Below are 24,360 nucleotides of genomic sequence, written 5' to 3' on the forward strand. Positions count from 1 at the left end.
CACAGGCATCAGCATGGGGAGCACTGCTTAGCAGTCAAGCGGAGCTCCTCTCAGAAAGCACTTAGCTGCCTTCACAAAGGAGACTGAAGACAGACCAAAGGACCAGTTGACAAGATGGGCATAACCCAGCAGTCCTGCTTCCCTGAAAGCAGCAGTGACCTCAATATCAGGCCTGCATGGCACGATTGCATCCACACAGGCTAAAAAGCTGACAACCCTTCCAGCGGGAGAAATGCTATTTCACATCACCCCCTCTGATGGTGCCCCATGAAAGTCACACAAGTTTACGTTAGAATTCCAGAAAGTCTGAACAAGGTATAAACAGTAAAACTATGAGAAAAACTAGCAGGAAAAAAAAAAAAAACAAAACCAAACTACAAGCTGTTAAGTCTTTTCTGTACTCTTTTCCATGTATCCCCAAAATTTCCAGCTGGAAAAGCTGCTTGAGAATGAGTCCTTTGAAAGAGAACACATACAGAATGCTAACTATGGTGAGCGTTTCCCGTCTCCAGTGAATCAAGAATATTTTTCCTCCTGGATGCATATGATAAAACTAGCCAAAAATTATTACATGCTGTCCCAGTATCTCTTCTATTATAGAGAAAGGCTATTGGGAAATGGTGTACATTTCGCCAAGTTTCCTTTGAGTCAGCTGTGAGTTTCTTGCATGCCAAATGTAGTTAAAATAGAAAGTATAGGAACTGACAGTAACAATTGAACCAAAAGTTTGGTGCTGTGGCTTTAATTTAAATCAGAGCTAAGATAGGATTCTGAATGTTTTGAGTTTTAATATGCATGTCAGAGAAAACGTACCAAAGACAACAAATAAAAAAGAAAAAAAATGATTAAAAATATCCTCTTCTCTACATAGAAGATGACAGATGCACCATTTACTGAAACAGCAATTAATAAGATGTCTACAACTTATGTTTCATTCTTTCTTAAGAGGCATACTGAAATCTTTATTACCCTATTTTTATACTCTACAATAAAACTATATTTAGAACTTCAGTACATATACTAATTCACGTGGTAAAGCTTCAGGGGAAAAAAAAAAAAAACCAAACAGAAAATTAGTTATTGAATGCATATCTAAAAGTATTTTTATTTTAAACATCTTAAGTACTTTTTGTAAGGCACGCTATACTGTCATTTACCCAATATGAAAGTCCTAACATACTTCAGTTCTTTAACATCCCTTAATTCTCATGGAAGTTTACATTAACAAACGTCAATGCGTCTACCACTCTATCACAAAAAAAATTCTCAAAATGTACAAAAGGACACCTAAAGCATTACGGCATTCATGGGAACGTTGGGTCTGTCTTGCTACAACAGGCTTTCTAAAATTCACTCCACTGGCCCCAAGGAACTGCAGCAAGTACCCTCCAGACTCCGGGGGGAGCTGCAGGATTTATTCCCGAGCACGGCGTGGCGTGCAGCCAAAGAAGTCATTTAGCAGAGTTTTTGGCCAAGCAGGAAAGTGTTCCATTTCTTCTGCCATTCATTGAGACCCACGAGGAAACTGAGACAGGAAGTCAAGCTTCCAGATAATAGGAGTGTTCCTAATGATGTCCTTTGGCTCACAGTGCAGAACAGTTCCTCTATGCTTGCCCTTGCTACATCTTCTCTCTATATAATTTCCCACTGTAGAGGGGGAACAACAACAACAAAAGCTTTTTTAAAAAGTTTTGCCTTCCATCCAGTTCAAGGGGCCCAGTGAAATTGTATGGATTATCTGCTTCTGTACTGTGTATGAACAGCAGCTAATTGGTTTTTTTTAAAACGGCCATTTACGCTTGAAAATTAGTCTAGTGTAATGCCACTTCAGAGAGATTCTTTCATTGCAATGTCTGCATATATATATTTTAAAACATCACAAAACACCAAAAAGCAAATTATACCCCAATTATCTGGTTACCTCTTGCCTCCATTGTAATGGACTGTTGAAAAAACATACCTCCAGTAAGTCTCAGTGAAGTGGCCCTAAATGTAATTTTTCCTCAGGTTCACATTCTGACCTCATTAAGGTGGATGTCACCATGCCACTCATCTCATTAGAAGTAACAAGAGATCCAGAGAGGAACTGCAGTCTGGGTGAAGAATTCAGCCTCCTAAGTTACAGCACGCAAGCATAATATTCCTTATATTGCTTAATATTCCTGCATACACATGCCAGGACACACAAGTCGGATAAAAAATGAAGACACTACTTTGTCATAAAATGAAAAAAAGAATACCTTCATTGGCTGCTGTGGGTCCCTGCCCTGGGCACGGCTCCCTACTGCAGAGTCCACCTAACACAACCCAGGGCCCGCAACACATCATCAGTGCAGGCTCTTCCACATCCCACCTCTGGGATCTGCTGTATCCTGTGGCAGGATACGACGCAGTGTTACTGTAGCTACGATGGCCCAAAGAGATGAAATTCAAAGTTTGCAAGGAAAGTAACTATCTTTTCTTAGACGAATCTTACAGAAGGAAAAAGTCTAACAAGCTTTCAGACACGCAATCTTTAAAAGCCGTGGCACTTTACGAGGTTGAAGAGCCACTGAACAATCCATCCACAGCAGCGTGCGAAAGCAAAACCGAAAGATCTGTGCGAAAGCAATTCATCCATATTTAACTGAATGACATGTTGGAACAAAATACCACTAGGAATTTTAATGTGTGTATCATTGTTTTAATTAAAAGCTACTAGCTTAGCAGCAGCTGAATACAGAGAGCGGTTTGATCTGCAGTCAAAATGCACTTACAGAAGTTGCTGCTGGAAATCGCCTATCTACAGCTGCAGAGGTCTCAGCACAGGATAATTCACCTCTCGTTTGCATCTCCGTTTTTACCCGGTTACCTGGCTTCCCCAGCAGATAACCCATGCAGCACTTTCTGATGTTGGTTTATCCCCTATGACTTCTCTAAGCACCTATGCAATGTTAAACGCAGATACCTGTGACTCTTCAGACACCAAACCAGCAGGGAAAACTAAATCCAAAACCGATTATGAAGAGGAGAGGAAGGAGAGGTGCAGCGTGTGTTTGGCAGTGCCCTGGGGAGCTAGGAGTCGGAGTCCCTGCAGCTCTGTCAGTGCAGGAGCAAGTCTTGCGGGTGCTCCTTTCCAGTGGACGGCCAGCTGTAGAAAGGGTTTATCTTGATGCCAGAACAGTCATAAAGAACTAAAAGGAATCAGCATTGATTAGCATGTAAAAATGGGGACGTCAAATTGTTTCTTTAGCACATGCAAGTGGATTCAAAATCTTATCTAGATCTTTGCTGATTTCCGTGCTATGACATCTGCTTGTTGGAAGCAGAGGAGAGAGAAATTCTCCACTGATAAGATCTAAGACATTTTAGGTCAATGAAGCCAAGCCAGAGTATGTGAGCAGAACCCAAGGGTCAAATAATTTTTCTTCTTCTACAGAATTAAGTAGTTAGAACTGACTATTACTATTTATGTTACTTTTTTGCTGATTTTTTCCTTAGGGCTGCTCTTTAGTCTGAGCTTGTTCATTATTATGAAAGGCAAACTAAAGGTTTACATTTATAATCAAGTCTTTCTGAATAATTCAGGAAACCTTTGACTTCCCATGCAACCTTGGGCCTAGAATGACTAGATCAATGAATCAGCAAAAATACATTATATATGATGCAATGCTGTACCATACTCCAAATAAATCTAACGGATGCTTTTTTAAAAATCTAAAAAATACCAAGAAAAATTAATTTTGGCCAAGTTGAAAAAATTGTCACGACTCTAGCTGGCTCTACACATTGTTGAATTAAATCACCAGATAATAGCTTACATTTCTCTCTAACATTTTAGTTTTAGCCCCCTTAAGATCTGCATATCTCCATAAACACAGTTACTGATAGAGGCATCTCTGTATTTAGCTCTCTTTCATAATGCAAAAAGGAGGCTATGTTTTAAATTCTCTTCACCCAAGTTTCACTTCTGTAGACACAGACTGTGATCCATCAGTGCTACAATTTATACTTAGTTCAGCTTCTTCCAATGTAAAGTTATTATGAATGAAAACAGCCAAAAGACCTGAACTGCGTTTCTGTATTTTCACCTGTATTTCATGTGTGAAAGGGCTTCATCTTCAAGAATGCAGATGAAGGACTGATTAAAAAAATGAACCCCCTTTCCTACACTCTCAACTCTCCACTGCTCCTTCAATTCAGGGATGAAATGATCTACAAACTGCAAAAGGAGAATCTTTTCATGATGGGCAAAGATTTTATTCCTTCCTTTCCCTGCCAAATAACTCCAGAAAACTCCATAACTAAAGCCAAGTAAAGGACTTTCTTCAAACAAGAATCCTCAATCAAATCTAGACTCATTTACCATTTGCAGTTCTCACTCAGGCTATGGTTAAAGTTTGACACACTGAAGAAGCAACATCAGAAAGAAATCAAAAGTTTGTGAAACACAAAAGTAACAAACTATGTGGTTAAACGCAAGATTTGCACTGAATTATACTATGTCATAAGGATACTTAAGTCTATACTGCAATCTAGGGTTTTTGCAATCCGTCCAAATTATACATAGCTTTGGGGGGAAAAAAAATAAAAATACACTTTTGGCTCTGTTTTTGTTTTAGCATTTAACTAATTCTTCAACTTATTAAATAAATGGGGATATCAGTACACCTGTTCCTCCTAGTTTTCCAAGATGTCTTTAGCTTCTAGCAGCCTCTGGGATAGGAAATGCTTTAATTTTTGGATATTGTAAATTACTGAAGATACTTTCAGTGCTTGTCAAACTTTAGCTGATGGTACATGATTTTCCTGATATTACTACAAACGACATTGACACCAGTTTCACTGCTGTATTTTGTAACAAATGGCTTATTACCTTTGACTTTACATTTCTTGAAATTACACAGATAAGGAACTGTATATGCAACTGCAACCATCATGTTCGTCAGCATCTTTAGCCATTCATCAGATTGAAAAATTAATAAAGTATTCAGCTATGACAAGAAGAAACCTATCTCTAAAGCCTGAGAAATTATTGCAGTAATCCAAATCCAGTCTTATCCTGAGGCTTCTTATGAGGGGAAAAAAAAAAAAAAAAAAAAACCAAAAACAAAAAAACATCAGATGCTCTTGCAAGCTGCTGGATTTTTTTTTTCACACCCCAGTCCAGCAAGAAAGAACCTGCAATCACAAGGTCACCGAATGTAAGATTTCATGATACTCTTGTGTTAGTGATGACAACTACAGAAACTGGGGCAAAAATCCAACTGCCTTCATTAATGTGCCTGCAAAACATGTGAGCACATGAATACAAGCAAGCCATAGCCCAAGTACATGGGAGTAAATTAGTCAGCTCTGCACTTTATTACTTATTCACCTATAAATATTATCTCTAAAGTAACTGGAAACATTCCCACTGAGTTCAATAGCCTCTAGATCAGGTTTAACACACAGATTAACGTGGCTTTTCCCAGTGTAGGGGAAAAAAAAAAAAAAAAAAAGCAGACAGACACCCACACGATCTGTACACACAACTTTAAAGATCCTGTATAGATACTTCTACAGACATCTATGCTTCAATAATACTTCCTTAGGTAGTCAGGTGAGCATTTGCATACATGTGTTTAAAGATAAGCATGTATACAAGTGCTCCACTGGATGCATCATGAGAATCTATATGCATCAGGTAAAAATACTTTTCTTCTTGTGTGCTTGCCTGCATTCGTTTTCATCTAATACAGTTGGTCAACGCATTTACAATCATACTGAGCTTTGAAATTCATTCACTTCCCAAAATAGCCAAATTGCATTTATCTTTCAGGCATGCTACAAGACATGAGTTTTTGAAATAGCATTTAGGGAGGGCTGAGGAACAAAGGAACTGCAACACTGGATCATATCCAAGGTCCTGTCTCTGACTGCAGTCACCACCAGCTGCTTCACAGAAAGGAACAAGAATCTCCAGTAGGTAGACGAGGATAATCTTGCCACACATTAGGGTTCCTCCTGGTTTCCAGCTACTAAAGACTGGCTTGAACTCTGAAGCCTGAGGTATAATATCCACTTGAAAATGTTATCATTATTAATTATCAGGGCTCCAAATACCCCTGTTATCTATGTAAATGTCATATCATATAACCGAATACTGCCCCAGTGGGATCCTTCAGCAGACTTCAATCTAAAAAAAGTGTATAAAAACCCCACATATCTCCTTGTCTCAGTTCTGAATTTGCCACTTCAGGATTTAACAGACTAACAGGAGTAGAAACAAAAAGCTTCTTTTTTATCTTCTTGTATAATTTCTTAAATTGTACATGTTTACCGTGTCCCTTCTCTTTCATTTTCTGTTTTCTAAACATCTTTTTACTCTGTTTTCATTAAACAGTTTTTCCAATAATCTAACCTTTGTGGAATAAAACACTTCTACACATGAATCTGGTTCCTTGGCTATTTATAGGTTTGATTATTTTTTTTTTTTTGTCTGAGGGTTTGTTGGGGGTTTGTGGGGGGTTTTTAGCAATTTCTTTTCCAGGCATGAAAGATTAATCTATATTAGTTTTATGAACATGATGCCATTGCAGCACATCAGTAACACCAGAATAAGGATTCCAGAATTTAGTCCTCAATCAATCATCTTGAATAGCTGCATAGTCAAAGACCAAGCAGTTTATATGATGACAAAAGGATGGCCTGACGGACAGATCAAAGACCCTGGTACTAAAATGAAGTCACAAACGAATCACAAGAAGATGGGTAACATGCCTTCATCATGATGCTGGCAGTTTTGCATGTTCAAAGTCAGAAAAGGGCTAAGTGGATTGCCTGAACAGAAAATACCACATTTATCGATTTGCCTATATGCACGTACACCTTTATAAGGGATGAAACAGATAATTGTAAGTATGGAAACAGTTGTCAGGTAGTGGTGCTTAACCCACCTGCAAATAAAACTGAAGTAAGAGCACAACTGTAAGAGTAATGTTGAGTAAGGGGGGGGAAAAAGCGAGTACAAGTAAAAATGAAGATGTATGCAAATTTGTTATAAATATAAGGACATTTTACCAGATGGAGGAATTGGGCAGTTCATCGTCATGTTCTCACACCCGCAGAGTTGTTCTAAAACTACTCTTCATGAAAGCAAATATAATTGGCTGTGCGAGTAAACTGTTTAAATAAATCTTGATATTATATAACAACCATCTGAAATTATTTTCTTTACTTATCTGAGTACATCATCTGGAAACACAGAGAAGCTCTGCCTCTTGGCCACTCTTTCTAGAATTGTTATGCCCTATCCTTTCTACTTTATTGGGGAAGTTGAACAATGTTGAAGGTCTTTAGTGATACAGTACCTATGACTGCAAAAATGTACATAACCAGCTCCTATTAAGTCAGACACCAAAAAAATGGATTCATTTTTGTTTAATAACAATTCGAGTTGTTACTAGGAATATGTTTAACTGCTGCTACCAGCATGAGAATAGTGTAACCCATCTGCACAGCTCTTTAAATACATTCCTCTCAGCTGAAGTCCATGCCCCCTCACTTCTTCCAAGAGCTGGTATTTTAAACTCCACCATACAGTTTACAATATCCAAGGACCACAATGCGGCTGGAGAGGTACTGGCACCTTACAAATGCAGCACTGTATCTCTGTCATTCAGTTTTTGTAGGAAAAGGGATGAAAATCATCAGGACAGCAAGACTGATAATTTCTAAATTCAGATGTAAACGCACTGAAAATAAGTTTTAAAACAAAGATCTTTCATTTGCATTTTTGTGTCCTGATTTTGTTGATTATTTCCTGAAGGAATAGAGTTCCAGCACTTACTATTCCTTAATATAATATTAAAAATTTGATATTTTGTCAGTGACATACGAGAATACCAACCCAGAAACCTCTGAAAGTTTGAATCCTGGTAAGGCGTGCGATTAACTGACAGTCACTTATTTTGCTGGGCAGCACCAACTTTTAAAGTATGATTTATGGCCATTTTAAAATTAAAACTCCCGTGTAATTTACACAAAAATTAAGCAAAATTATAATTTTAAGCGTTTCATGTAACAGAAATCATTGCTAAGAATGTACATATGTTTTAAATTACTAAAAGAATACCTCAGACCAGGCAGATTGTTCTGCAAATGTAATTTATAACCATCAATATGAATAAAAAACCTTCAAAATCAATTCCTAGTCAATTATTGATAGACTATCTCAATAAAGTATATATAGCAAAGAAGCTGGTTAAATAGATATTGCATATCCTATTAGGCATCATATTTCACTCACCTCAAGAGAAAAATTTGGAGTTATTTTAGAAAAAAAAATTGATTTTTTGGTGTTCTGATCTTGACAATCTCTGTTTTTAAATATTGAAGGGAAAACCCACACACCTACATTTTGGCACATTATTGCTCCGTAAGAGCTATCTGATTGTGCTCAAATATTCTCAAACGTTTGATGCCCACAGATTTATAGTCACTCAAGATTTGCACTTGCAGATCATTACTCAGGCAAAAAAAAACCAACAATAAAAGTCATCTGAGAGCATCCGTATGCCTCCAAAGTAGTCTGCAAGAGCAACCACTCACGTGGGTTACACACCTGTTCAGGGTCACACACAGACGCTCTACATATGTCGACGGCACAGCCTCCACCTTCCCACTCCGCAGCTCAACCTCTACTGGTGCGTTACAACGTATACAAGTTTTACACTTCAAGTACTTCTAGTACTTTTACTTCTATTGTTCAGCAAGGACAGTCTTCACATCAGATCTTGATATTTAGGTACTTGAGTCCAACAGAGACAGAAGGTTCACGTATGTGTTCTGTATAAGTATTTGTAGCTGGATATTTCAAGGTTTGGCGTGCAGCGTTTAACAAATCCCTGGCAGCCCAGTGGCTGCCCCACTGGCAGCACTCCAGTGCAAGGCCTCTGAGAACGTGCTGGTCATGCACAGCCCACTCGTCCTTCTCCTCCTCCTCCTCGTTTCCAGCCGTGAGCAGAGGTGCCCAGTTCCTTTGCTACAGAATTAGCAAAGCGGTAGAGGACAATCTTACAAAAAGCCTGATGATGAGCTAGAAGTTATATCTGGAGGTAATAATAACTGCTAATTGTGAGCAAGAGAAGAATATGTCAAGGGAAAAAAAAAACAGCAGAGGGCTAGGTGACTGGCCAGGCAGCACAGGGAAAAGCTGAAAAGCAAGTAGAAAATACATTCGGTGGGGACAAGGAATCCAGAAGCAAGGAAACTTGTCATAGGAACAATGAAAGAGGTGACAGGGAAAGAAGTAAAGGATGAGCAGCAGACACAAAGAATGAACATGCATTAAAACACATTAACAGATTAGCCATCGGCTCTCTTAGCCAAGAAAAATATCCTGAGAAGAGAGAACTAAAAATACCCAAAGACTTCTCTAGGCACACTTTCAGTTGCTGTATCTCTGAAGGGATATAGTAGGGAGGTGGAGAGAGGTTGTTTGCGGTCAAGAATGGGAGCAATGAACTGCATTCAATAATAACTGGAACAAAGTAGATGAGATAGACCTTGAGAAGCCTGAAAAAAGTCAGAAAAACACTATGAAAGACTGTCCATCCTACTGAAAGCTTTGAAAGCCCAAAGCTTAGTTTTGCTCTGAAATACTCTTAGAATAATCTTTCCTTCACACATATTAAAAAAAAAAAAAAATAAAAAATTGTATAACCAAACATTTTTCATGAGTCTAAAGCCAGACCATGAAAACCTATTTCAGTTTAAGGATAAAACACACATTGTCTAAACAAAGAATGGAGATTTCTCCCCTCGTTTAGTTTATTCACTGTTATAAAATTTAGAGTACTGTAATGCATCCAAGCAGGGAAAAACAAAACCACAAAAAAAAAGGTCTGTTTTCCTCCACAAGGTCCACTGTGCCTGTGAAAACCAGAAGTTGACTCTTCCATTTTACAGCCCTTCTGTCAATACCATGCCCCACAGACGTGACCGTTTCTCTCCAAAAAGGAGTGAATGGAATTATGTCATAAGCCTATCAACCTTGTTTTCCAGAGGGGCAATAAGAATGACATAAGGCAGACATCCAGGTGTGGTGAATGTTTCTGAGCCTGCCTGGGGGACCTGATTCCAAGCTCAATTAGATTTGTCAATTAGGCTTGTTTTGCAGTGATGTAATACTGCTCCTTGCAGGTCACTTGTTCGACACACCGGAAATATATTCAGAAACAGATCCCTATGGAAAGTGGTCTGGACATGAAACTGAGCCTTTGGTATGGAAGGATATTCACAAAGTTAGAACGTCAAATATATTCATTTAATACTGTTTTCCCAGACTTTCACTATTGAATTAATCTCAGTGAAGCCAAGGAGAAAGAGAACTTTATGTTCACACAAATTTCTTTCCAAGTTGTCGAGATACAACATTAAAGGGCATCACAGGTAAATAATGGTGGAGAATTCTGAAAAAAAGAAATATGACTGAAAAATTAATTTTTTCAGTAGTCTGATTTACTCTATAAGGTTATCCACAGCAGGATGGAGGCCATTTGGGACCGACTATTCAGAAAAGCTTGTTTCTGTTTCAGCTGCCTACACTACGCATTTACTACATGAATAGTCACAGTTCTGTCAATCTGGCAAGTGATATTAGCAGTACAACCTCTATATTAGTACAAACTGCACAATGCACCTTTCAGAATTTACTGCATGACTGAAATACAAAGATGAAAGATCTCAGTTATCTAAATCATGCAACAGATTCAAAATGTATAATCAGAGGTTTTAAGAATTTTCTTGTTACCAGACTGCACAATTAGCATGCTTACAGCTGAAAACACATGTCCCGGAATACAAGACACAAACTAAAAAAAAACCAACCTAGCAGTATAGAAGGCTGCTGCTATAACATCAATAAACAAAAGTTAGACTGAAGTTACAGATGACACCATATAATAATTATACTTAATGTTTACCATCAACTTTTCATGTTCAGATACTTTACAAATAAAATACATAACTAGGTTTCACACCCGAGTGAGGTGAGAAATACTAATATCCCTGTTACGGACAAACCAAACTTTTCTTATTATTATTCATAAAGGTGCAAAGAAACCAAACGTGTTCCTTAGATTCTCACAGGAGTGAGAAATGGACACAATGAGGAGAGGCTTTCTTACTTTTCTCTTCTTCTCAAGCAGGCACACATACATACAGAATTTGTTCTTAGACAAACAACAGCAAGCTAACCAACTCCCAAGTGATGAAGCTGTAGATCTAATTGTTTGTCTTTATTTATTTATTTATTTACATTTGTATATAGCTTTACTGGGAAAAAAATAAAAAGCTTCTGTTCCAAGGCAAACAACTCATGCATAATTTGAAAGAAAAAAAATCCCAATTAAGTGTTTTGTGTAAAAAAAAATTAAAAAAAAAAATCATCCAAACTAACTACAGTGAGAATATAAAAGTTTCAATGAAGTGTTCCTTGGGAGAAGTCTCCCTTGGGAAAAGTTTCTCCAGTGCAAAACGGAATTCAACTTAGAGCCTATTCCCCAAACCTTTAGCATTTTTTTTTTAGGAAGCGAAACACCTCACAGAAGAAATGCTAGAAGAGATTTATCTGAGGACAGCCAGCTGCCCAGAGGCTGGAACAGTTCTCAGTGATGTGGATATGTAACTAATGCCTAATATGCCTAACTATGCCTAATGTAACAATATGCCTAATCTTCTATAGTTCACAGTGTTGAATTGGAAGATCACACCAGCATGTATGTGTGTGTCTTTTTTGTTTGTTTGTTTGTTTTAATGGAACAAAACAAAAGCCTTCAAAAAACCTTTAATATCAACTACGTGCAGACTATGACCAAGTATTACAGAATGGGAAATGCTTTTCCTACCCATCCCACTCTGTATGTTTCTCAACAGATATCCTTAACACATTATAAGCTGTGGCAACAATGGAAAAAAAAAAAATCTTTGGGAATCCACAGATAAATGTAGATGCATGCTACAATCTGAAAAGCTTGACAGTGTCCGTTTAAATCTAACTAGACATTTTATTTTTTGGAGTAACACCTGATTTATAGAAATCATGATCTCTGTTCTTAGATTCTTTAAAGCCTGACATTGCAATGAGTATGGCATTCCCAGTTTCACATCTTCTGGCAAATTAGACCCTGAAGATGAACACCTTACACTTGAACTTCACAATGGTAAACACTGCGGGCAATATCCTGCAGAGAAGCACGAGGAAATATCTGAGACATCAGAAGCGCAGAAACTGTGTTACATCACATCCCGCTGTTACGGCATGCCAGGATACTTGTTATAAGGAGAAGTAGCACAACCCAAAATACGTACATAGGTTAAAGGTCTGCAGACAAACACACAGGAAACCACGCAGCTCATCAAGTTCTTCTGCACAACGTCAATAGCTTCCTTACCAACACTCGTCTCCTCAACACCATCACAACACTTCTCCAGGCTCTTCTCTTCCCTGGAGCCCTTACTCCAGGGCTCTCATGGTGCTGGCTTCGCTGCCAAGACTGAACTTTGGGGTTGTTGCATAAAACAGCTGCTGTTTTAGATGCCATTGGGAATGTCATTTCCAGAAACATTTCCTAACCCTACTATGCATCTGTCAGACCGCTGTTACCTGTAGATTCTTCACAAAGCTGGAAACACTGTAAGAAAACGTACTTTTCAGCCTCTATAGCATCCTGCACTACACTGCTTCTGGGAACTTCAAGTCAGAGGAACAGGGTGATTCTAGGCACACTCACTAAATTGATGCCTTCCTTATGAAAATGTTAAAATACACACAGAATACCCATAAATAATCCCACAGAATACCTATAAATAACACCTCAGGGGCTGTCGCTTTCCGTTTCTGGTAAATTTCTCCAGCTCTTCCACAAAAGGGAAAAACAGGGAAAAAGGGACCTACTAAAAGAAGATTGATTCAACAGAGTTAGGACTTTATCTATAAAGAGTTATCTATCTAGAATTATAACTATATCTAACTCTAGATCTGAGGCCTCGTGTACTGTGCTTTCTGTCACAAGATCACAAAGGGTTTTTTCATGTGGTCTATGGAATAAAAACTAAGCAGCGAACACTACTCACTGAAGAAAAACAGAATGCAAACAACTTTTAAAATACAGGTGAATCCACCTTGCATCAGCATATTTGGGGCATCTTAGTTGTGGTTGGTTTCAAAGCATTTTATTTGCTCACAAATTGTGGTAGGTCAAATTATTCTAGCACACCTGTAAAATCTGCATGAAGCTCACAAGAGTTTTTGAAGTATGTCACTAGGTAAAACCCTAACTGACTTTGGGCATTCCCCTATCTGGCTAAGCTGCAGAAATTCACTTATATCTGGGACAAAACTGTTACCAGCCTGAAGAGTTAAAAAAAAAGAGCACTTTTACAGCTTCAGCTGTAGGCCCTCGAGATGCAGTAAAAGCAGGTGTTAATTATATCTAAGATACAAAGTTTGCATGCACTGAACACAATCTTCAGCAAGAATTATCTCATTTTATCCTGTTATCTCGCACATGGAGCGACCACACAAATCTGAGCGCGAACAACTCGCACCCCTGCGTGTGAAGCCTGGCTTTGTCCTTCTTTAGGGCCTCACTGTGGAAACCATCCTAATGTCAGATATTGGTACAGTTACTCATGGGAGTCCAAAATCCACCCCAGACGGTAAGACCTGACCTAGGGAGAACACACATTTGGGTTATGCTGTTAAAGGAGGCTGAGCACCCGCTACGCCCATCACCTTTGATCAGGTATCAGTAATTCACTGGCTACGATTAACAGAGCCTTTAGGGAAGGTTTAGCAGGAAAATTATCTGGGAAATACCGTTGGAGGATCAGTTTCATTAACATACAGAATTTCTAATTTTTGTTAAAAGTCATTGGTACATGGTACAAACCCAGCATGCAGCAGTGACATACATTTTCATTTCTGAAGAACTACTATACGCTAAAAAAGAAGTGAGTGGGCTATTTACTGAAGAGAAAACCTCAAAGTGATTGCTTTTAAGACTAACGGGAACTACACACAAGTAACTCCTCATGCATCTACTTGTCTCTCGTCACAGTAGCATCTAAGTGCCTTGGGAAGAAGCAGCAGCAGCAAGAACTTCCATAAAACATTTCAACCGGCCAAACTTTCCAAACAAATGTTTCTTTCTCCAAACAAAACAAAACGATGGCGGAGAATTGTCAACACCGATCATATCGCACAGTCTTTCACTGTTGTCTTTCTCTCATGCATGACCTTAAAACACTTAGCATCATGAATTATAATTTTTAATTATTCCCACTATGAAACAAGAAGTACTAAAAAAATCCCACAGCAAACAGAGTAAATACACGTTTCTCATTGTACGAAAGGATGCATATGAACGTTCCTAAAGAATTAAAGACCAGAAGAAAAGCGTTCAAGTTAATGATGGCCAGTTACTTAGATATATATTCGTGAGTGCTAATTGGGAAGAAGTAACATTTTGTTAGCAGTTGTTTCCGCTCTTTTTGAACTTGAGCATTCCTCAGTTGTAAGCAAGTAAGACCTAACGATTCACACTTAGGAACAAAATATTTTTGTGATTAGAAAAACATAGTGTCTGCATATTTGGCATATACGTTCACCACATTCTCCTCAATAAATTAAACAAAACCACACAGACATAGCGAACACAACCTTTGGCTGAACTAGTTTTCAGAATATAAAATAACTAATTAATGCAAAAGAGGCTGCTGGAAAACTTGAGCGCTTATTTAACAATAGAGCTGTTGAGAATGGACCACCGCTGTTGTTCGTAACGCGGGGGGGGGCATCATCGGGATACACTTGTCTGCTGAAATACCAGTGAACCCGGTTCCTGAGGTCAGTTCTGGCTGCTGCTAACTTTAATGGGTGAAGAATTGTACCTGGCATTAAGGAGGCTGAAGTCCTAAATCAGTTAAGATAAACGTTCTAGAAAAGCCCTCACTCGCTCTGCGAATAACTCGACTCTTCCCACGCAGCCTTCGGAACGGGCTGGGTCAGGCACCAAGCGAGCGGGGGGTGGGGGGGGCACGGCAGCGGCCCCACGGCACACGCCGCCGGAGACCCAACCGCACCACCAACGAGCCGGCGTGTAAGATAGGCACGCGTGGGCTCGCAGGGCTGAAAACCCAGCAGCTAGTTAGACCCCCGCGCCTCGCCCCCCTCCCCCGCCCGGGCCGTGCACTTATCGCATACATATTCATAGGGCGGCCGGCGACCAGGGCCCGCCCCGGGTCCGCCCCGGCCGGCCCCATCCGAGGGGGTGCCCGGCCAGGGGGGGGGGGGGGCGACAGGTTGAGACGGAGGGACGGCGGGAGGCGGCACCCGCTGCCGCCTCCCGCGGGGGCGGGCAGGGCCCCGCCAGGAGCCGCCGCCACCTTCCGGCGCCGGGCCCGGCCGCTCCGCGCTCCCGGCGTTGTGCCGCGGGGCACGGTCCCGCCTCGAAACCCCTGAGCCCCCCGCCGAGAACGCCCTCCGCAACTTCCGCGGCCCCGGCGGCGGCGTGCCGGCCGCGGGGAGCCGGTCCGCCGCGCCGCCGGGGCCGCGGAGCGGAGCGGAACGAGGCGGCCGGTCCGGTCCGGTCCAGCCCGGCCCGGCCCGGCCCGGCCCGGCCCTGCCCGCCGCCGCGCCCCTCTCCCACCTACGCCGGAGGCGCTCGGGAAGCCGTCCCGGCGAGGCGGACCGCGGGGTGCCTTCCCCAGGTGAGGGAGCCGGGCGCGGGGGCTCCGGCTCCGCCGGTCGCTGCTGCCCGGGGAGGGAGCAGGTGAGCCCGGGACTGCCCCCCCTCACGCACCCCGCCGTAAATACGGCCGAGACAAAGTCACCATCTGGGGAGGGGGTGGGGAGCTGCGTTAGACGGGGAAGTCACTTACCGGCTTTGCAAGGATCCTTATAATCTATCGCCTCAGCTTTATCCTCTTCAGTGAAATCGTAAGTGTAGTCATAATCAAGGCCAGAGCAGGAGGAAGGCTTCCCACAGACAGTCCACCCGGCCAGCCACAGTGCCATCCTCCAGCAAAGCATTTTCATCCTCCCTCGGGCAGAGAGGTGGTGGGTAGGGAGCAGATGAATTAGGCGGCCGGTTCAGCTGTCCACGCCGGCTTGGGGAAGGAGGGTAAGGGATGGAGGAACCACAGGTTTGGGGGGGCTTGGGGGTTGGTTTTTGTTGGTTTGGGGGTTGCTGCCTCTTTTTTTTTTTTTTTTTTTTTTTCCTTCTCCACCTGGGGGCTCTTCCGAGGGACGGTGCTCCCTAGGTAGCCCCAGTCAGAGGGGTGCAACACCGCGTGAGGAGCATGAGCGCCGCTGCCCCTCCTGCCCCCAGCCCGCCACCTCGCCGGGGAGAAGTCGCTGGGTGTGTGGGTGGGCGCAGGGGGTGGACTCAGGCCGGGAGATCCTGTCTGTCAGGGCGTCCCCTCGCCTCTGTCAAACCCCAGCCAAACTTCCCGCGGAGGAGGAGGAGGAGGAGGAGGAGGAGGCGGCGGTGGCGGCCGCTGCCCGCGTCCCGCTCCGCGCCCGGCCCGCGTCCCGCTGCGCGCCCGCCGCCCGCCGCGCCGCCGACCCCGGTCCCGCTGCTGCTGCCGCCAGAAGATGGATCCGGGCTGCACATCAGCAAACTACCGCGGGGAGAGGGGGAAAAGAGAAAGAAAGAGGGAAAGAAGGAAGGAAAGAAAAGGGAGCGGGGGGGTGGGGTGCACCAGAGCAAACCGCGGAGCCCTAGTGATGGGAGGCAGCAGCTACGCTGGAGGGAGCAAAGTGTCAGAGCTTCCCCCCCTCCGCACAAACACTTACTCTAAGCTCTGTCTCTGGTCTGTGTGTGTGTGTGTGTCCCCCCCCCTCCTCCTCCGTCCCCCTTTAACTTACGAAAACCTTACAGGCAACTAACACACAGTCGTCAGCATCCTGCTTACTTATTCATACAGTCAGGGTCAGGATCCGGGCTGCTTCTGATCTGCTCCCTTGATAGTCTTATGGAAACACACGCGCATTCACTATATGCCTCTATCTCCATATAGCTTTCTCTGTAGATAAGCAGTGCATGGCATTTAAACAACAACAACAAAAGAATCGAGATCAGATAAAACAATGCACGGATCGGCACCCGGCAGCCAGAAAAGCCCGAGAGAATGGGTGACGAGGAGGACGGTGAGAAGAATTAACTGCAATTTAGGAGACGGGAAAATAAATCAGTGACTCTGTATTTCTCCCTCTGCTGCGGCTGCTTTGCAGTGTTAGCCCCATGAGCTGACGGGTGGGGGTTAAGGAGCGAGGGGGAGGGGGAAAGAGAAAAGTTTAAGCGTCCATAGTTTGTTTAAAACAGAGGAAGGCGATATAAAAGGTCCATTGGTCTCCAGAAGTTCAGCCAAGCAGCTGCGAACCGGTTCCAAAATGAAAGTAAGCACAAACAAACAAACAGAAAAAAAAAAAAAAAAAACTAATCAAGGCAAACAAAAAGTAAAATTGCAGCAGGCAGCAGCAGCAGCGCTGAGATCTTGCAGTCGGGCTTTCCTGTTCTCACGTGGATCTCCAGGAAAGTGGTGGAGGTTTCTTTTCCAAGCGAAGTTTCCGCGGGAGCCGCCGCCCCGCTCCGCGGTATCCTGCTTCGCCCCGCCGCGCTTCAGCGCCGAGGCGCCCCGAGCCGCTGCCGGCTGCGCGGGGCCGGGTTTTGTTTTAAAGCCCGAGAAGGGATCAGCGCGCAAAGCCTCCTTTCAGCCGATCAACCTGGAGAGGGACGGAGGGAGGGAGGGAGGGAGGGAAGGGGGAGGAGGGAGGAGGGGTGGAGATACGTGCTGCTGGAATAAAATAAGATCAAGCGGGAAAAAAAAAAAAATATATATATATATATATAAAAATATATATAGGTAGCTAAAGATCTCCCTCCTTCCTTCCTTCCCTCCCTGCCTGCCTCCCCGCCTGCCTCCTCCCCTCCCCCGAGACGGGCAGCTCCGATCCTGCAGAAACGCCTGAAACTGTTTCAGACCAAGGTGAGACTTTTCCGTAGCAAACTCTCCTCCTCCTCCTCCTCCTCGTCCTTTTACGAGTTTCCATGGAAAAGGGCGGTGGGGGGGACGAGGGGTGGGTAAGGGGGAGTTTCCCCTGCTCCCATTCCGCCGGGGTGTCACATTTAACACGGACTTTTGAAAGGGCTGCCGCGAAGAAGCGCCTGCGTCTTTCTCTCACGGCCGAGCCCGCACAGCCTGGCTCTCTACGCACCACTTCCCGCTCGCCTTCCCCCTGTCGCAGGGGTGGAAATCCGGAGATAGTCCCTTCCCCGGGGGCTGTGCCAGGAGCGCAGGCAGAGCCGGCGGCGCGGCGCGGCGCGGCGCGCCCCTCACCGCTGCCTCGGGGCGCCGCCCTGCGCGCCCCTGCCCTCCGCGGGCGCGGGCCCTCCGCGCCGCCCCAGGTGCCGGCACCGGCACCGGCACCGGGGCAGCGCCGGCGGGGGCGCGGTGAAAGGCAGTTACGCGAACTCCGGGTAGGCGCAGCTTGCTATCGCCGCTGTCGAGGGGGTGAGGCACAGCTTGCTATCGCCGCTGTCGAGGGGGTGAGGCACAGCTTGCTATCGCCGCTGTCGAGGCCGAGCTGCTCCCAAAACCGTGGCGGGGGTGGAAGAGAGGCGAGACAAAAAGCGTACCGCCTGCCCGGAGTCGGTCCGTCTGCCCCTGCCCTCCTGCGAATGAAGGGTTAGCGTTGCTATAGATAGGTACTCTTCAGCAGTTCATACCATTAAAACTAGAAAGGTCGGTTAAGACAGAGCTACTAACAGCTTAATAACAGAGCATATTAAGGAGTCTAGCACCGAGTAACGTCGGTGTCTTTGAAGCATCCGTGCGTTGGGCTTCCTGACGTTTCTGGCGTCCAGGTTGTGCCCGCGTTACTCCCGACTCCATCTTGTCGCTCCGGAGCTGAAAGCCAAGGAGCGAGTGGCTGCCACGGAAAGGCTGTAGCCTTCAGTAAGGAATAACTGTTCTGTCCCAGCAGGTCAGTTTGCTGTGTGGTGCAAGGCCTGCAAAAAGCACCACGTGCCAGATCACAGAAAAGCCTGAGAAACTTGTGGCCTGTTCCCTTCCCCTCTTCCTCAACGTAATTTCTGTGACCAGCTATCCCAGGCGCTTGGAACTGACTCCCAAGGAAGTTAGCAGAGACCATTCCCGTCAATCCATCAGAGCAGCGTCGGGGCTGATGGCTACCGTTGCTTGCACAGCGTCACGGTGTGGTGGGCTCTGTTTTGCTAAAGAAACCAGTTTGATCCCATCTGAAATCTAGTTTCGGGGGGGTGGTTATGTCCACAAAGAGTTTATCTTACAGTGTCATTAATTACATGCTCGTTTCACATACTGGACCTCCCTAACCTGGTTTTGTTACTCTGCTCAGTCTCGTTTCATACATGCACGCCTTTAAAAAGTTAATTTTCTTTCCTGCGCCTATGCACCTCCACCCCAAGAAGAAACGAGCTCTGTCTAACAAGCACACGTGTTTGTCAACAGAGCTTTAGAAACGCACTGACTCTGCTGATTGCTTTACAGCCCCAGAAGAGGAATGTACAACATGCGATCCTTCACACGCCAGTCTCCCCAGCGAGGAGATTATTAGTCTCTCTCCAGCGGGAGATTAACTCTCCCAGCAAGGTAGGCGCTGACGTCACCCCCAGCCTCCAGCCGGCAATCTGCCCCCGACCTCGGCATCACCAGCACTAGCAGGGCAGCACCAAACGGCTCGCAGCCTCGAGGACGGCTGGCCTTGCAGGGCCCTGACTAAGACAGGAAACAAACTCAGAAACACTAGATGGGAATCGTGCAGAAATCCGGGCACATAAGTGCTGTTAACAAATAAATGTGTGTATAGGTCAGGGTAAAAGCTGTTTTCTGCTTGTGGTCCAGAGCAGCCACACATTAGAATTACTGCTTAAAACAAGCGTTGCAGCTCTGCAGAAACTATTCTATATTGCTTAGGTATTAATATTCCCATCAGTCACATTAGTAAAAACCCTTCCTCACATGAAGAGAAATTTTTTCCTAGTAGCCAAACCGGTTGACTTTCTTTTCTAAAAAAAATAAAGTTTTCCCCCAAGTAACCTGTTAAATATTCAATCTAGCTTCTTTCATGATGCAAAATTTTGAAACATTTTAAGTACAAAATATTTTTTTCTTATTGCACATTCATGTCTACCATTCCAAAAAGCTCACAACTCTGATAATCCATCTGACAACACAGTCAATCAAAAATCCATCCTACAGCCGTTTCCAAAGAAACGAACACATAGCCAGGAAGACAGAATGCTTAAGCTGGAAGGAAACCAACCAAAGGAACACAACAACAGCAACACCAAAACTCCAAGCATTTTCCCTTTCCCTTTAAATTTCCTCATTTGGAGGTACATTACAGGGACACAGATAACGGTGAATGCAGTTATGTTAAAAGTGGTGGTGATATTTTTATATCTTTTTTTTAATCCAGAAAGCTGGAGGCTTTTCTGCTCTTCCCACACAAAAGAAGAACTTTAAAAAAAGGACAAGTATGCAAGAAAGACAGACACAATCACAGAACTAAAAAAATACATCTGAAACATCGTTGCTTACACCTCCTCCTCATTCTTTGGCTATCTGTCTCCTGCTTAGGCCTCCATCTCGTGTGGAGTTTTAGGTGGGTGGACACAATGGGCTTATTCACAAACATCAAGCTCAGCACATGCCTGAGGCTTTGAAGACTGAAGACCATGGCTGGTCAGGTCCTCGAGACTGGGAGTCGTGGGATTTCTCAGGAGGCTAACACAGTGAAGTTCAGTGGGAGCTGGTTACCTTCCCACTTTTATCTCCCGATAAAGCCATTCTTTGTCTCTGAGGCACCTAGAGCACTTCTGAAATGGCTGAAACTATGTTAAAATAGTTCCCGATTCCCCAAGTTGTTATTCCGTAGGGAAATACTGAAGCTGAAAGTGCATTGTGGCAAATAGACTGTCTACAGTAACAAACAGGCATATACACAATCATAGATATATACCGAGTACACTATATAAACTAAAATTAAACTTTTGACGTTAAGATCACGAGTGCCTGATTTTTAACAGCAGTGAGCTCACCTGTGAAACTTTATTTCTCCATTCTCTCCCATATCTACTCATGTATTATTAAAGTTGTTCATTGCATGTTCACATTCTTTTTTTTTTTTTTCTGCAGACCTCTGTGCTTAATTAACAAGAAGGCCTTCGATGCTGTGTTTTCTGTTTTATTTTTGAAAACATGCCCCATGCTTTATTCATTACACACTTATTCAGATCCTTCTCCGCATACAGAGTTATTAATTTCCTCATGGGCTTTTTATGGAGCTTGTTGCTACAGTATTCATGTGCTTCAAAAATACTAATTAGTTTAGTTTCATAATACACCCCTCAGATGAGGGGATATTGTGACAGGATATGAATATTACACATGGGAAAGAGTTATAGATCGCCTGTTTTGATATCTTGTAGACCTGTCAGGACTTGGCACTACAGAAAACCTTATTTCTTCAAGGCCTGGTTCCCACTGGTTTCAGATGCAGTAATTTTACTCACCGAGTATCCAGAACTGCTTCTAATCAAACCCTGGAGTTTTCGGGCATCTGAAAATGACAATAATTAGCAAAAAGGATAATTTAAAAGCCTTGAACCAGCTTTATCAAGGAACTCTGTGGCAGAGGCAAGAGCTAAGACTCAAATTTCAAGCTGTTCAGCTCTCAGAAGACTTTAGACAGCATTTTGCTTCCCACAATTCTTTTTCTTCAATACTTCTTTCTGTTTCTAGAATAAACATGACCAGACTCCTGCCAGCAACAGCCCCATCGTTGACGACACCCACATAATTCATCTACCACTGAATCTTCTGCTCCTCCATGCAGTACCTGTTAGCAGGTAGTCCCATGTTTGGCCCAGCATTTGAAAAGACGTGTCTCTCTTCACCACTGGATTTCACAGTTATTACTGGCAGAAGAGGGACAGCGAATCTTGGGATCCCTTCCAAGCTCTGGGAGAGGATGTTTTTTAATAGCACACTCCCATCTGCTTGCTTCCCATGTCCATGTTTTGCCTTATCTTGGCTTGTTATTTCTAACCTGTCTTCATTCTCTCTTCAGTCTTGGCTGTTCATCTCAGTTTTGTTTTTCTTATTTAGCTAATGCTAGTGTTTGATTCTCATCCCAGTTCCAGCTGTCCTAGTTGCACTTTTCTTTAATCTTATTCTGGGACTCCTCACCCTCAGATTCCTCTTCAGCTGTGCAGGGTTGGGGTTTTTTGTTGTTTTATTTTCACTACCATTATCTAGTTGATCCTTTTCTTATGCCTCCTCGCCTGATTTAACTTCTAGTTATGTTGGCATTCATCTTCCTTGCCTTTACTCCAGGTATACACCATGAAGTTGGTCTTGCTCCTTGACCTTATTTCCCAGTTACAGATTTATCCTAGCTCCAACCCTTACATTGCTGTTCAGGCAGTTTTGGTTGCCTGCAACCCTCCATCTACCTCTTTTCTTTCACTCTGTTACTCCTCAGGACCAGTTTCCTCATGCAAACAATTTCATTGTCCCAAAAATACATCCACTGTTCCCATTGCCGATTTCTCCTAATCACATCCCACATTCTTTCTCGGGAGCTTTGTGCCAATTATACCACACTGCAAGATCAGTTCTTCTACCCCATCTATTCAAGTCAAGACAGCCTTCCCCGCCTCATCCCATAGGTACAGCTGAGATGCATTAAGCATGTGAAATCATCAATTCTTCTCAATTAAGTTCCAGATCCAAGCAAGGCACAGCTCAAAATGATCACGTAAAATGTCACCGCAGGTGAGACACTCGGGTAAGAGAGCTGGTAAAACTGCATGTATTTAAGGCTGACTGTGGTGATAAGTTTTAAGTCCATAGTAAAGTTAAAAGGAAAAAAAAAAAAAGGATACATCCCTTGACGTAAGGGCTGATGCTCTCCTCCTTTCTGTTCTGCTCAAGATTTAATGACATTTCCTACAAGACTGAGCATACTGAAACCCTTCCAAAAATACTGCTATGATTTTTAATTGGGAGAAAACCCATAGATTTGCAAGTTTCATTTTCAAATGCCTAGATAATTTAAGCTAATATTCTAAAAGAAAGGTTGAAGAACAAGAAATTAAAACTAAAGATCAGCTTGCAGCAGATACCTAGCATGCAAAACATCATACCAAATCTTTACATTAAGCAAAGGCATATAAGCAACTTAAACATCATCTATCAGCAGACAGTGTCAGGGAATTTTAATACTAGATACCCAACCAGACTCTGTTTATAACATCACATGTGTTATGCACGCTCCATTTTTAATGCTCTAAAAACTGCAGAAGAGCATAAAACTCCATTGAGAACAAATACTGATGTTAAAACGAGTAATCAAGTAACAACAACAAAACCAGTGATGCACTACTTAAATTAGAAACTGTTCTGTGTTTGCTCAGCACCCCTGATCCTCATCAAGCAATAAATCAATTTGCAGTAGCTGTGGACAGCTATTTAAACACAGGGCCAGAAGAGCTTAATTGTTACAGCAATGTTCAAAGCTAGAAGGTATAGGAGGTTAGTATAGGAGGTCATATTAAATATTCACTTGTCTGAAACCAGCTGCATTCCAAGTACTAGGAGGCATCCTGCCCTCCTCTTAATTAAAAAACAAAGTCTATAAGCTTTGAGCTTAGCAAAGCTTAGCTTGCAGATCTTCAGAAGATAGATAGAGACTGCCAGATGAAAAACTGACATCTAAATGTTTGCCAACTTCATTTTGTTTGGTTTACTTTATTGTCTAGCATGCAAAAAAAACCAGCTAAAAGCTGTTTGTTTTGAAGTTTGTAGTTTATTTTTACAGGTTGGTAAAGTGTTCAGGATTCTATTTTCAACTTTGCAAGAGGCTGCTCCTTGTCAAGGTTGACAGCAAACTTGCGTTTGACTTGCGTAGGAGCTGAACAGGATCACTTATCCATCATCATTCTAGACATTGGTAGCTAGTGAACATAGTTTCTTTGGCAATTATGTGATAATGTAAGTTTAATAAACCATAACAATGATAGTACTACTCCTAGACCTGTTCACCCTTTATCCAGAAAGAAATGTTGTTGTTAGACTGAGAAGTGACACTTTTTATTAGACTGACTAGGTATACAGGGTTAATCTTACCCTCCAGTATTCAGCATACTGTCACATAGCTGAGAGTCAGTGGCTGATTTTTGACAGAAGAAAGCCTCTAATGAGCCTGATCTTGAGTGACTGCTGAGCATTTTGATCTTCATTCCTAGAAGATGAAGCAGCTCAGCACCTTGCAGAACAGGATTCACT

The 24,360-nt window shown here is 43.0% G+C and overlaps 1 protein-coding gene across 2 annotated transcripts in view; it reads right to left on the minus strand.

The window, feature by feature from the left end:
• The window catches only part of TLL1 (tolloid like 1), a 141,252-nt gene extending 124,342 nt beyond the window's left edge, over positions 1-16,910 (minus strand). Inside the window, exon 1 of one of the 2 annotated variants that reach the window (XM_049833546.1) lies at positions 15,907-16,910. In XM_049833546.1, the coding sequence (XP_049689503.1) occupies positions 15,907-16,063 (157 nt within the window). In that variant the 5' untranslated portion in view covers positions 16,064-16,910. The remainder of the gene's footprint in view (positions 1-15,906) is intronic. The other variant, XM_049833556.1, reaches the window with a different exon arrangement.
• Between the last annotated feature and the right edge of the window lie 7,450 nt (positions 16,911-24,360).

Source organism: Accipiter gentilis, chromosome 3 (assembly GCF_929443795.1).
Source record: "Accipiter gentilis chromosome 3, bAccGen1.1, whole genome shotgun sequence".
NCBI lineage: Eukaryota > Metazoa > Chordata > Aves > Accipitriformes > Accipitridae > Astur > Astur gentilis.